Consider the following 15585-nt stretch of genomic DNA (forward strand, 5'->3'; position numbering starts at 1 on the left):
CATTAATTCAACCAATATTTTCAGCTGTTTTAAGGAATACTTGTTTTTTTTAAGTTTTATTACTTTGAAATATGATCTGTGCTATCCTGGGCAAGTAGAGACCTCATATCAATATGTACCCTCCAGAGCAAAATTAAATCTTATTCATTGACCACTTCTCCAAGAAAGCAAACCTAAGAACAATGAACTTAGGTTTTTTTAGAAGCATGTATCCATCTGTAGCAATCACCTGAGCTTTAATCTTGCTGTGGACATCTGTTGTTTTACATCTTTGAGAACCTTCTCTTTCACTTGGGGGGTAAACAATAGGATGCAGTGATACATCGCATGTGGCCTTAATAGGGCTATCAATCAAGATGCTCCACAGTCCCTTGACAAACAGAAAGGCATTCGGCCTGTCTTCTAGGAATTTGAGTCTGAAACCATTGACATTAATTCATCCTTGCATTAGGACCTTGAAAACACTATTAGTTCCAGCAACCTTGATCTCTGGAACCCCATTTTACTGGCTCTCTCAACTTGGTTTATCTGCATATGCTTCTATACTGTGAACCATCCTATATCTTTAAAAAATACGAAAAACAAAACACAAAACAAAACCACAAAAACTATGCTTGATTAAATACTGTTTCAATCTATGAAGTATAATTGATACAATGTACCACTAGTTTAACAGAGAGTGTTCTAGAAGGCTTAGAGAAACACTATGAGTTTCCCTATAATTCACACATAATTAAGATTTTCCTCAATGTGATATGAATGTCTCTGAAAAGCTTAAAGTCTAAATTAAATGTTCTGGCAAACTTGCTCTATTTATAACTGAAGATACATCGAATGAAATACTATGCTTTTGATCAACGTGAAGCCAAGAAATTAAGTTCACCATGCAAGAAAAATCTTGTTGTTATCATTTTTTAATGTGCAAAGACTTCTGTATGCAGAGAAAATATCAGCTCTGCAGCAGTGGTAGAATGAGCTTCAATATTTGTTGTTTGATGAAAAGCAGTGTATAGAACAGCTCTTGTCATATAATCAAATATTTTGGCTTTATTGAGAAACACTCACAATTCAGGGCAAGCACACAATAATGGGGTCAGTCCAAACCTTTACCGAGAACACTTCCAAGTTGCCAGGAATGAAATGAATTCTGGACTGTTCATATGAAGCCCAATGGACCACAGAAGTTTTATATACTTAATTTTAGAGATTCAGGACTCTCATAAAATAAGTTGACAGAATCCTACTTACCAACTTCAAAGTACCTGCAGGGAGTTGCATCCTATAGCCACTTGAAATCCATAGTACTTTAAAATTGAGAACTTCCCTAGCTAAATTCAGAGCCATGTGAAGTGTGTTTCGTGTCATTGTGTTTGGTGATCCAAAATAAAGCTCAGGATAGAGAGAAATGTATTTTTACAATTGCATTGAAATTGCTTTATTTTTCACCAAACCCATTCTCTCTTTTCCATTGTATATCATCATTGCACTCTCTTATCTAAGCACTTTCTTGTCTGTGTCTCCCTGCGACACAGCATGAACACGCTTATTTGGTGAGCATTTTGTTACTCTAAGTACATGCGCATGACTATCCTCAAACATGACAAGAGATTAAAGGTGAACATTCCTATGGATAACCCTGAACACAGGTTTGCCTTGGTTCCCATTCTAAATAAAGGAGTAAGAGCACCTAGTCTATTTCTGGCAATGACACCATTGTGCTATAAACTGATCATGCCAATTAACTTTCTTGAGTTCTTTTACATATTAAAATTATAATTGACAAATTGACAGTAAGTTTATTTTTTGCAGAAACTTGTTTTTGAAAAGTATAATCTCATCTAATTATGAATTTTACCTATTAGCTTAAGCTATTTTACTCAAACCATACATCCCATTGAAAAATAATAAAAGATCAATGGTAACGGGAATTAAGTGAGTAAAATATGCCTTTAATTTTCTAGAATTTTTTTTGCTTATAATATTCTATGTTACATTTAAAATCTCTCTTTCCACACATGCATACATTGTATACATGAATACACATAATGCCTATACATTTATAAGATGCCTTAGACCTACTGAATTAACATTTTATCAAAACTTTCCTAAGATCAAGAGAAAGGCTTCAGAATATATGTTTCATACTGGCATAAAATTGAGAATAAGAAATATAAAATATAACATGTATATTTGTCCTGGAAAATGCCTTATATATTATGGTTGAGACACAATAATATTAATTATAATGTTAGTATTAAAATATTCCAAGTTAAGTGCTATGATAAAGAAGAAATAATAGCCTTCTGGACTAAGGAAGGAGTATGGCTTATCGTAAAGGAAATATTGCCATGAAAATAACTTTGCCTTTGTTTGGTTTTCAGGAGTCTACAAAATAATATCTGTTACACTGCATGTTGTGCTATAACTAGATATAGTCACTGAGATTTTTCTTTAGACCTGCCTCCTCCTCCTCCACTTTTTTTAAAATTCTCTCTCTCCCTTTTTTCTCTCCCTCCTTTCCTCCCCCTGTATTTTTTTTTTCTTTTTGTACCACTTATTAATGTTTTACAATATATCAGGTACTTGGCTGAGCACTTAAAAATATTTTTTTTTATCCCTGAAATAATCAGAGAAGGTAGGTATTGATTATAAACCCAATTCTCAATTTTACATTGGAAGAAACTGAACATTTGACATATAGTGGAAGCCCAGCAACTCAGTAAAATTGTCTATGGCAGAGCCTCAAATCAAACTCTAGTCAAGTCTGGATCAAATTACTAAAGTAGGAACTTCAATTCTTACTTTCTGAGCTCATTTTTAAGAGAGGCTTTGTTTACCTGTCTGTTTCTAATCATGTGAGTCAATTTTCTATAACTCATTTTCACCTGAATGAATTAGCAAGGTTGTTTTCCTTGAAAGTCTGGATTAATCTAATACTTTGTAATGATTCTTCTCAAAAATTTGTGAATATATGGTGTCTATTGTGCAATATATTTTTATATCTTGATCTATCTTCTTCCCTTTTTTTTTTTGCATTTATTGATGAATATTTCCCCTATTCTGGATGTCAGGTGATTCAGAATATGTAAAACCATTTTACAATTAGTATAAATACAGACTTTTGATAAATATGCTCCATAAGGAACCAAGACTAAAATAACAATTCTGAACTGCATTAGATCATCTTCATTGAACTTCCCCACCCATGGTTCACCTACAAGATTAACCATCAGTGGGTTGCTTTGTTGGTTCATAATCCTTCTAGTATCACAGAATTCTTGCAGTGGTTCTCAAAGGGGGCAGTATCACCCAACTAAAGGGAAGCTGGGACATTTGGAGAGGCATGTTAGTTGTAACAGAAATTGGGGGACATTATAGGTTTTTGAAAATTAAATGTTTCACAGCAAAGGTTTGCCCTATGTCTTGAACAACCTTAAAATGTCCCATTCAGTTAAGGACCCATGAGCACAAACTTCATAGTTGTTCATACCATGACTGTGTGTAATTCTGCAGTCATGTTGCCTTTATTTGAATGATATTTATTTCCGTCTTCCTCTTGTCCAATAACAATACATCTGTTACTTATTTCTTATTCCAGTGGTCAGCTATTCCTCTGTTCTTTATTCCCCCATAGTTCTTGCACAGAATGACTTCTAATCTTATTTCTCATAAATCCAAACTTTCATTACAAGTAGGTAGAAGCTGAGCATTTTCCTATCAGTACATATTTTATTATCTATTACTTTTCTTGTTTTTTTTTTCTAAATTACAATTAGAGAATTAGAATCACTTTATAAAATTATGTATATAGGTAGGCTATATCATCCACAATTTTTGTTTCATAATTGAAAAGGAAATATGAATATACTTAATATATAAAAGATGGATATTGGGTCTGCTTAGAATGAAAACAACTCTAATGACATTTATGAGACTATGTTTTCAAATCTTTCCTCACACTGATGGACTTGAGGCCAATTCATTTATTATACCCCTGTGGAAATGGGCAATGTGATTTAAGTGGATATGTCTTCCTATTTCTCAGAAAATGCTGTTAACATGATATGATCTTTCATTCATGGTGGTATTTGGTTTTTTGGAAATAGTTACATTGTGGATATATTGTTTTAGTTAATGTTATATATACATTCGATTATAGAGACACACCTAAATGTTGACCCAGGTCTCCTACCTACTGGGGCCAAAGAGGTGAGGATATCAGTGTAAATGGATTCAGAGAGTTAGTAGTGACTCTGTTAAATTTGGTTGTCCTGTTTCAAAATGGCTAGGATGACCCCGGCTCCAAAAGATTGCTGCCATGTAGAAGTATGTGCTAAGGGTGACCAAATCTACATATTTTTAAAGAGCAGTTAGGAATGTTGACCATAAATATTTATTTTTTTAAACATTACTTGGGCTGAACATAATATATCTGGGGCAGAAAGTGTATACATACCATTATAGTATCTGGCATGAACCCATATTAAAAGCTACATTTTAAAGTAAAGAAATGCTTTATGCAGTAAGACCTACTATAATTTATTTGCATGGAAAGAAACACTTTGTTCTATTTCTCTTGTTGTTCCTATTTGGACATATTTATTCATAATCTGTTAAATTATTTTGCTTCTAGACATGAAGTGATATATGTTTAGAGTTAGGATTTTGAACTGAAATATGTGAGTAATATTCTTTATCTGTAGCCTGCAGCATTAATATTTAGGGATTAAGAGTAATATAGATAAATAGATAAAATAAAAAGTAAAAAATTGACATTTTTATTACAATTGAAAGAATACAAACTTGGTTGTTTTCCTAGTTAAAGCCAGCAGGTGGTTCTGTAATGAAGGATCCCAGAAAATGTTACAATTTTTACCGCTAAAATGACGTTCATTTATTAGCTCTCCTATACTAGTACTAATTTCCTAACCTAAGAAAAAGAGAAAGAGATACATCAGGCCAAAGAGAATTTCTGAAAGCTCAAGAGAATTTAAAGTTACTGATTTGTGTTTATGAGATATATTTTACAATGAATATTAATTTATGTTTTCCTGAAATAGTCAGTTAGGAATTTGAATAAAATTTCTCACTTCACCCATTGACACTGTTTCCCTAAACATATCTAAAAATATGCTAAGTTTTCTGAAATCTGTGGATTTGAGGAAAATACCCCACAAACACATTTGAGTTTATATACAAATTTATATTGTCACATCTAGGTCGTTACTAAACTCATAGTCTATGTATCTCAAAACTGTGGTTTTTATTATCATTGTTGGTAAAATCTGGCATTTGATTTTGTTGGAGAAGAGCATTAACAAAGGGTAGAACTCATCTGGGTCAAAGGGAATCAAACAGACAAAGCTAAGGCATCTCTTAAGCTTTGTCTACACTTCATAAAATAATTTTCTGCAAAAATTTCATACTGACCCATGAATACCAGTGACAAGGAAGATCAAATTCCCATTGATTTTGGTGCAGTTTATGAATTTGTCAATGTTACTGGAATCCACGGTCTGAGCTGCCATCAGTGATCCTGTGCCAATACCATCACAAGCTGTAGAAACAAGACTCACAGTCAGGGAGTTGAGAAACTTTTTTTTCAGTCAATAAATCATTGCATTTTTATTCTACAATAACAGTATTTTTTCATTATGAAATGAAAAGAGTTCCTCATGAGAAAGAAACAGTTTTCTAACAAATAAAATAATAATTTATTCGTGCAACATTAACTGCTGGGCCTGCTTTAATATACTGTCCCTGCATTATAGTCTAGTGACCATGATGATTAAGAATCATATCTTATATCAAGTCCCAGTATACCCACATAATACATATGTAACTAAAACAAAACTTGTAACAATCAATACCTGCCTTTGCCACATAAAATCAACTATTTTCTCATCCACCCTAAAATATCATTTTTAAAGTTTTAAATCCTCGTCCCTTGAGTGAAATAATTTCATAGCCTAATGATGGTCTACAAACTATGATTTTAAAAACATTGGTCTAATTAAGAATATATATTAAATAAGGTACTAATGATGTGAGTTGTAACCGGAATCAAGAGCCATTTAAGTATTTATTTTTAAATTTTTTTAAAAGAGTTTGTTTATTTATTTGAGTGGGGTAGGGTGGGGTGGGTGGGTTAGACAGCATGAGCAGGGGAGAGTCAGAGGGAGAGCAAGAGTGAGAAGAGGGGGAAGCAGACTCCCTTCTGAGCACAGAGCCCAATGCAGGGCTTGATCCCCGGACCCCTGAGATCATGACCTAAGCCTAAGGCAGACAGTTAACCAACTGAGCCACCCAAGTGCCCCTATACTTAAATTCTTAAATTGAGTATTACCTGTACTTTCTGAAGGCTCTACTTAAACACAAAACAAGCAAAATAAAATGTGTGGGGGTGGGGAGGGGGAGAGAGAGAAAGAGGAAAGAGAAAGAGAATATAGTTTAAAAATAAATCTGAAGTTTGCCCTTTTTAAAGGTGATCTTTGATACTTTGGAAGGCTTAATACCACTCAGAAAATTTGGACTGTACTTTCATCCTGTTTAATTTAAGTTTCATTTGGGTGAGGAATTTGAGCATCACAGCTAAAAGGGATTTCTTTCTCTACTAAAATCCTAAAGCAGGAATTATCTGCACCATTTATTTAATACTTACAGTAAATTTCCTTGTCATTTTATATATCTAATCTTTCAAAATAGTTTTGAAGACCTGGAGGGTAAATATCATGCTATTTGTCTCTTTGCACCTCTTCATATGCACAGCAGATCATTTAGCATAGGTAAGTGGCAAGCAATTAATATGGATGCTAAAATGATCGTGTACTCTTTTGTTATGTGCATAACTTCTAAGATTTGCTACATATAGAATAAAATGTAACTTCTTTCCCGAGTTTCTATCAAAGTTAACTTCCAGTTTAACCTGGATCATTTAGTATACATCATTCACAATCGATACTACACACTGTTAAGACAGTTGATACTTTGGGGAACTATTCAAAGTCATGGAAAAGTATGTGTGTGTTCAGAGAGGTGAACTTAGCCAGTCCATTACAAAATAAACGGAAAAACCTTGGAGTCGGTCCTTGTGCTAGCCAAAATAATCTCAGCTATCACTCACCTTTTGGACAAATATCCGTGCAAGGTTTACACATTTTAATCCCATTTTCTTCTACTTCCATCTTGGAACTAGGGCAGGCACGCACACAAGAACTGGAATCCACCACAAAGTTATCTGATTTGAGAAAAAGGTAAAATTAGCAATATTGTTGATGGTCGGCAAACAAGTTTAAAACAAAGTACTTTAGGGCTTGACAGTGATTAGCATCATTGATAGTATACATGTCTGTCTCTTTCCTAAAACAACTCTGTTTAAATATCTCCACCTGAAATAGAATCTAGAAACATCCACATTCCAATCCAAGGGCAACATGTGTTAACAACAGTTAGTCCTTGCTTGACTACTGCTCCACATCCTGAAGTGCCCCCAAGATACAGTGAATTTCTTTTATAGACTTAGGAAACTACATGACATTTAGTTTGTGTTTTTCAATAGTTCCACTTCATTTCATGTCATGATGCAAGTCTGAAGTCTAAAAATACTTCCAGTTACATGAAGCACAAATGAAGCTGAAGTTGAATTGCCTTGGATTGAGAGAGTGCACTTCATATCCAGGAGGAAATGTTTAAAATGTGTTCTGTCTTTCAGTGGAATGCCATAGAAACTGTTACATAGTTTTATAGGAAGAAACAAATGGAATTTGAAAGGCAGGACTTTAAGAAAGTATACTACATAAACCAGGAGTGTCCGATTACCTGATGCATTGATAAAATGTTTAGGGCTCCAGTGATCTGAAATATGCCAGGACATTGCCTCCCCCACCAAAAAAAGAACAAATAATTGCATGTAGAGCCTCCCACAGTAAAGGGAAAACACAACACCTGCTAGGCTGCTTAATATTTTAAGGGCTGTATCCTTCCCTGTCTGGACATACTGCTTCTGGCCTAATATTCAGTAGTATGGAAGGCTTCCAGCCTTGAAGGGGTCTCAGACCAGGAAAGGCATATGGTACAGGTCCAGTCTGGGATGCAAGCATTTCTACTACTTGGGTCATAAAATCCAAGAGGTGGGGCGCCTGGATGGCTCAGTTGGTTAAGCTTCTGACTCTTGGTTTCACATCAGGTCATGATCTTGGTGTCCTGGGATCCAGCCCTGAGTTGGGGTCCCATGCTCAGAGTGGAGTCTGCTTGAGATTCTTTCCCCCTCACTCTCTCTCCCTCTCTACTCCTCTCCCGCTCACACTCTTTCTCTCTCTCAAATAAACAAACAAACCCAAGAGGCTATATGATGTTAGGAGTGTCTCTGGTGGAAAATATGCCAAATGGAGTTATGGCAAGTCCCTGCTGGAAAATCGTATCAGAGACCTCTAGGATTCTAGAGCTAATTCATGCCATCTGTAGCACAGAATTACACACCATTTAATAAACAGCTCCTGATATGCTTCTGGGTCCTGGTAGAGATAGAGCCCCTAACCATGGGTCATTGATTGATCTTATAGTCAGAACTGCCCATCATAAATCAGGTTTTATTCAAACCACGTCAACATATTGGGCAGGTCCAACAGGAATCCACTATAAGATAGTAGCTGTGCATTTAAGATTGGATATGAGTCTGGGCAGAGGCACAAGTAAACTGCATAAGCAGGTAGCCGAGACTCCTTGTGCGGGCACCTCTCACTCAGCTCATACATATGGTTGCATGGGGACCAAGAAAGGGCACTTGTGACAAGCTAACAGAGGGAGGACAAAAACTAAGTTTGGTATGTGGATGCAAGCAGCTCAAAATGAACGGCAGCTGCTCTGTGGCCTCACTGACTAGGGAACTAGAAAGATGGTGGCAAGGAAAAAAATCCTACCAGTGGGCACGGTTCTGGGTAGTTCAAATGATCATTTACTTTGGAAGTGACCTGAGCTTAGAATAAATATGGACTCATGAGCAGTGGCTTGCCCTGGGAGAAGAAAGACTGGAAAATCTGGATGGAAAGGAGTCTGGGGTAGAGAGGAATGTATACGGATCCATGGGAGTGGGTACAGTGTGATCATGATATACCCAGTTATCCACCAGGGGGCGTGCACCACACACACACACACACACACACACACACACACACACACACACAAGTACATGGTTGAGACTGCATCACAGCTTTTCCCTTCCTGTCTCCTTCATGTCTTCACGCTGAGAATACTCCTCCTTAACAACGTAATCTCTGTTTGAGGGGAATTCAACCTGCAACAAGTGAATGTACCATATATCATGTAACCATCCTTTCTGCAAGATCTTCACAGGAATACCCCATATTTAAACACGTCTACATTTTCACAATATATGCCAAGTGGAGTAAATACAAATTATAAAGACCCTCATATCAGTTAGTTTCAGATTTTGCTGCCAAATGAGTTCCAAAAAATATTTGTCTGGAGTTTTAGAATTTTAGAATTCGAGATTAAGGATTGTAGAGCAGTATTTAGAAGCAAAATGTCTTTGTTTTTCCAAGATAGTTACAGTTTAGCAAACCATGCCTTATAAGCAGGGCCCTTCAAATATTGGAAGTTTACTTAGATAAATACTGAAGTGTTTTAAATTAGTCTGTAATTTGTTGACCTTAACTATTCTAAGCAAGGAAATTTAGGAGTTATCATATCTAAGGAAACTGGGCGTGTAATTTCACAAAAGAGTTCTCAATGTTTAGCCACTTGCCACAAGTTAGGTGTTGAAAGCTTGTATAAATAATTATTCTTTTAACAAGTGTAAAAATATTTAATAATAAGGACTAGAATTGTCATTGTGTTCAAAGACTTGTTTTTATATGCTATCCCTCTGATTCTTATTCCCCATCCTTTTGATCATTATAATAACTCTGGGAGAGAAGAAAGCTATGATTATTACCACATATTGCCACATCTTAAAGAGGAGAATACAAAAAACTGAATAGTTCATTTAAAATCACACGAGTGGGCAAAGCCAGAACCCACAGCCGCTCTAATCCCACGTCCTTTACGCTTCCTATTCAATCACAGGCACAAAATGAAGAAAACCATAATAGTGGTATGCTGTAGCTTATAAAACAGTCTCCTTTTAAATGAATATATGGACAAATGTGGTGATTTTTTTTTTCAGTTTTTCCAGTAGATAAAACAATGAAGAAATAATTTCCCATAGCTCATTCCAAGCAAAGAAACTGACTGGAGCAATTATGAAGACATATAGTTACTGAATTATTGATAAAAGCAAAACTGGTTACTTTGAATCACCAGGATGAGTTGTCAATTCTGTAAAGACCTCTAAATGGGCCCTCACATCTATTGTTATTGTTCAAGATTAGATTTGATATTAAAACTATAATTCTATACATTTTTTACAAATAAGTAATCAGAAAGGATATTAGGTAAAAATTCACTGTGATTAGAGCAGATCTCATTCATTACAAAGCTTGCTCCCACTTGACTAATCACTTTAATGAGAAACAGCATCATGTACAAACACACGGAGGTACAGTGAAAACAGTAAGTTTACAAGGCAATGACACTACACTCTAACCTCAAATATGCCATCCCTTTGCTGAGACTTTGGACCAATCACTTTTATTTTTTGAATTTTAATTTCCTTATTAGTGAAATGGTAGCAATAGTACCTATAGCCAAGTAATTCACAATATTGCCGCAAATTTTAAATTACAATAAATGTATGTAATTTTTGTGTGTTTTTAAATGATGATCTAATTAATTTGGTTATTCTTATCTTGTTACTTACGTGGGCATTTCTTGACACAAAATGCTCCATATGTATACTTTGCATTGAAGTTATGCTCCAGTTGAAAGGTGGTTGGATTGTAGACAAAAGTTTGGGGACACTGAGTAACACATGCTCCACTGTCATTGAAATTCATGCAGGCCTGCAACATAGCAAATATTAATTTCATCTAACGAAAACCTTCATAATACTTGTTAAAGGAACACTGCTCTAAGAGCTTTGTTAGAAGGTTGTGTTCTTTGCTTATTATATTTATATTTATATAAAATACGTGTATGTTCTATTCTTATATTTCATAAAAAGCATAAAATTTGACAGCTTTATAGTCATTAAGTGCTCATTTTTAAGTTCAAATTTGTTTGGAACTTCGAAAATTTTACAAAACTGTTTTTCTAATGTCAATGAATATACAATCTATACAAATACACTGATATTCAAGTTACCTAGTCTCTACCCAGTAATCTCCAAACTAATAATTGGTTTAAATTATTAACATTGGCTAATAGTGAAAAATCATTTCAACTCACACTATTCAAAGGGTTTATGTTGAGTCTTAGAGTCTGGCACTAACAACTAACCCCCCAATTCAACAGTCTAGACTTTCCTTAAAACTGGTGTTTGGAAACGTTCAGTGCGGTTAAGTGACATGGTAAGCACATTCATCACCATTGTATAATGAGTAAACATTGTGATAGCGATTTAAACTGGACTTGAAGAAAAGGCTCTGGCAGGTGACTTGTCAAGTGTAAATATGGAGAATGTAATGCCAAAACGAAGAGAAGCCCTATCTTATCTCATAATTAAATAATGTGCTGCCATTTCCTATGTGGTCTTTTTCATAATACCACACCATTTACTGAAAGTCATCAAGTTCAAACAAAACAATTTGTTTCTGCTGACTTATATATTTGTATTGAGACCTCAACTTGTTAACATGTTCGAAAGCATTTGAGAAGAATTAAAAAAACAAATTTACCACCTGAGAGGTACTTGGTATAAAAATAGAATATATATATAAGTACATAAAAGCATATCTTTCAAAAGAGTGGATGAACTAATTCTCTTAATTAAACAACTTAAACCTTCATAGGAATAATTGAGGCCTTAGAAAGTGAGACAATATGCACTCAAGCTATATTTTATATTTCATCATAAATTGTATGTATGGTTATTAATAAGCACTAATTCATTCTGTTTCCACAAAACATTTTCTTCATCAATTGTTGTTTTAGCAAGCACTTTATCACCAACATGACACTTCCCTGATGATGGTCTACTAGAGGCATAATCAGAACGAGACTCACTCATGATACATTATTCACTAAGATGACATTTTCCAGGAAGAATCTATTAAAAAGCAATCTACAAAACTCAGTAAGTTTTAATTTATGGCTATAAAACTTCATGTGTCCTCGTAATTGCTTTACGAACATACTTTATGCAATGTTGTGCACAGATTGCTTGGCAACAAAGGGACATAAACTGAAGGAATCAAACACATTTACCTTCCAGACAGCATGCAACGTAACTTACACCAAGGCCTCAGTCTGGCATTCTTGAACATTCTGTATCAAATGCCAAAGTGGAGTCATTGGACCATTCCATAAAAGTAATGAAATGAGAATTCTGAGACTCACCCAGCACTCTGCTTATTACGATAATGGAACCATGAAAACAAATGCAATGAAAAACTTCTAAGTGAAAGTTATGGCTATTGTTGGTGTTTCTTGTTGTTACTGTTTTGTAATTGTTAGCACCTGCTCAGTGTCCTCGACATCAAGCTTTACCGCGTGTCTGGTGACAGGCAAGGCAAAAGGTCTCACTTCAAGGCCTGCTAAAGCATCTTCCTTAAATTTTTAACATGTTTCTTTTCTTTTTCCTCACTACTCACTTCTGCAATATATACTTTTGTTTCACTATAGGATTAGGGTCGACAAATTAAGTTTCCTGTGACATTAAGAAAATTAAGAAATGACTATGTCATAAGACCTTTAATTTATGTTTTGCTTATTTTCAGAGTTAAGTGTCAATTTGAAAAAATATTTGGTTCTAAATATATATGTGTGTATTCACTAGATATTTGAAAATGGGAAAAAAGAAATGAATTTCTGTGTTCATTTTTAAGAGCAAAAACAATTTCTTATTTTATGATTTTTAGCTTAAAATGAAAATAATGTCTGTATGTGAAATTGTGTTAACTATAGCTCACAGAACTATTTGTATTCAAAAGAACAGAAAGAACTGAATCAGCGATATTAAAATGTAATTAAAACATGTCCCCAACAAGCTATAAATGTTAATTTTAAGGAAAGAAAAGTGTCCCTTTCTAAAATAAAAATCACACAGATTAGCATATAAATTGCTTTAAGCGTACATTTATAAATCTTATTAATTATGAATAATATTAACTTGTAAACAAAATAAACTGGGAAATAGTTCAATTTGTGAATTTATGCATAATCCTGAAATCTATAACTATAATCTTAAAATTTAAATCCAAGAAATAAAATTCAAGAGCCCCCCTCGGAAAACTCATTTATGCAACAACATAAACAGGTAATCAATGTAAATTTTGAAAGGACACTGTCAGCTTTTAAAAAGATATCTCAATATGTTCCTCTTCACATTTTTCTAATACATCTCACCTGTATTATAAATTACATCAGAAAGACATAATTCATTTAGTAGAACAGAACAATCCTAGTTAATCAATAGCCACCCAGTGAGGGAATGAATTATAGGAAAGCAGAGGATCTTTCTTAATCCTAAAATGGTTAAACTTGATCTTATTTTAATGTTAAAGATTCAATGTGCCTGAGTCCAACCAGGAAGGAGGGAGATGGGAGAAGGAGAAGGAAAGCTCCAAGACTTACAAAGCAGTCTGTGTCCTTCGGTCCCGAGCAGCCCCCAGCACATTCTCTATGACAGCAGTCACTGACATAGGGCCCATAGCACCTGCCATCACACTGCTCTGCACACACCGTCCTTGTCACTGTGGAAGACAGAGATGGGACCCTGATCAAAGTCAGTCACCAAGAGAAACTTCTAAGGTGCTTTGAAGTAGCTGAGGAAAGCTGAGCTCTCCAGTAAAAATACTCAACCCACCATTGACTCAATTCAGCTAACATTTACCGAATGAAGTCTGTATCACTGTACAAACGCCTTCAAAATTAACACATATATTGTTTTTATTTTCTTTCATGTTTCAGCAAACACTTATAGAGTCTTACCAAACAATCACACAACTTAGTAGGAAAGAATCAAATTTGAAATAATTGAATGAGGCATTTTGGCAGGTTGCAAAAGATGGAGTCAGTAGCGAGTCGATCCACCATGTGCATACGGTTTTATGACAGAGGGTATCCCCAGAAATAATCTCAGCTGTTTAGAGTCAATGCAAAAAGGGAAACAAACTTTTACATGATTCACATTACATCTTACATGATTCATATCAAGTAGATAGATAAATATAGATATAGATACAGATACAGATATAGATAACTGGTCAGTAGTAGCATAACTGTTTCTTTTCTTGAGATTTAAGTGAAATTTCTACCAAGTTTCCTGTGTAGGGAACAGAGCAACATCCTCAAAAGAAGGAAAGAAGGGAGGGAGGGAGGGATGGAGGGAAGGAGGGGGGGGAGAGAGACATTCATGGTAGATGTAACACAAATTTCCACTGGTCTTTTCTTATAATGTCCTTTGATCCAAGCTGACAGCACTATATTAGGGTACGCTTTAGTAAAAATCAGTGCTATGGGCTGGACATCAAAATTATAGCTTTGGGGGACACTTATATCTCACTTATTCCAAAGAGAGATTTTTAAAGTATTTAGAGAAATGAATGTTACAGAATATGTATAGGACATCACGACTTGGCTTCCATACTTCCCTTCAGTTTGATTTCCCTCATCTTTTTGACCAGTTCTTCAAAGCTTCCTTCACGGCAACTGTAGCAAAGTCTGTCCTTCAAACAACAGCATTGCCCAGAGTTAGTCTTGTCAATTTTCTCTGGGTGACGGGCTCATGCCTGGATGAAATCATCCTTGCCCTATTTGTATACTGCCTATAGGTAGATGACATAAGGTCCAAATCTGAATTTTCTATTGAGCAGCACCATTTATTACCAGCTGCCTACAGAAGACCCCATTTAGATATCCCAAGATGTATAATATGGAACATAACTACCCATCTTCACCCATCAGGCATCTCTCTCTTCTTTGTTCCCTTCTCTTGATTATTGGTAGCACCATCCATTCAGTAGCTTAGCTAAAAACTGGGGACGTGTTTTCTATTTCTTTCTCCTCACCCTTGCTTCTCATACCTAGTAAAATTACCAAATAAAATTGCCAAGTAATATTCCTCATTACCGTCCCTCCTTTCTACTCTAAATGACTACATAGCCTTCTAAAAGGTTTCTCAGATCCCCATTAATCCACCCTGCTGCTCTAAAAACAATGACTTGAAAATATAAGCCACTGCCTATAAATCAGTGTTGTTTTGCAAATAAAACTTGTCATCCTTGCACTAATAGAGTAAACCCTGAGCAAGAGATTAAAGTCCTTCATCAATTAAACACCATCTCTGTCTTTACTGGCATCTCTCATGATGCTTCTCACATCCAACCACACACAGTCACACTTGCGATTCCTGATTTCTTGTATCATTTCCAATTTTGATTCTCATTGCCTTTTTATAATGCTTTCCTCCATGCTAAAACCCTTCCTGTCTTCTTTGCCTAGCAAATACTCATCTATAAGACCCAGTTC

At 35.2% G+C, this 15585-nt stretch overlaps 1 protein-coding gene across 2 annotated transcripts in view; it reads right to left on the reverse strand.

Annotated features, from left to right (window-relative positions):
- ERBB4 (erb-b2 receptor tyrosine kinase 4) overlaps positions 1 to 15585 on the reverse strand; it is a 1084887-nt gene that overhangs the window by 288978 nt on the left and 780324 nt on the right. For both annotated transcript variants that reach the window (XM_057304520.1, XM_057304522.1), the window contains exons 6-9: positions 13690 to 13808; positions 10817 to 10958; positions 7124 to 7237; positions 5431 to 5557 (exon numbers count right to left, since the gene is read on the reverse strand). In XM_057304520.1, the coding sequence (XP_057160503.1) occupies positions 5431 to 5557; positions 7124 to 7237; positions 10817 to 10958; positions 13690 to 13808 (502 nt within the window). The remainder of the gene's footprint in view (positions 1 to 5430; positions 5558 to 7123; positions 7238 to 10816; positions 10959 to 13689; positions 13809 to 15585) is intronic.

This window comes from Ursus arctos, unplaced genomic scaffold (genome assembly GCF_023065955.2).
Source record: "Ursus arctos isolate Adak ecotype North America unplaced genomic scaffold, UrsArc2.0 scaffold_1, whole genome shotgun sequence".
In the NCBI taxonomy this organism is placed as follows: Eukaryota; Metazoa; Chordata; class Mammalia; order Carnivora; family Ursidae; genus Ursus; species Ursus arctos.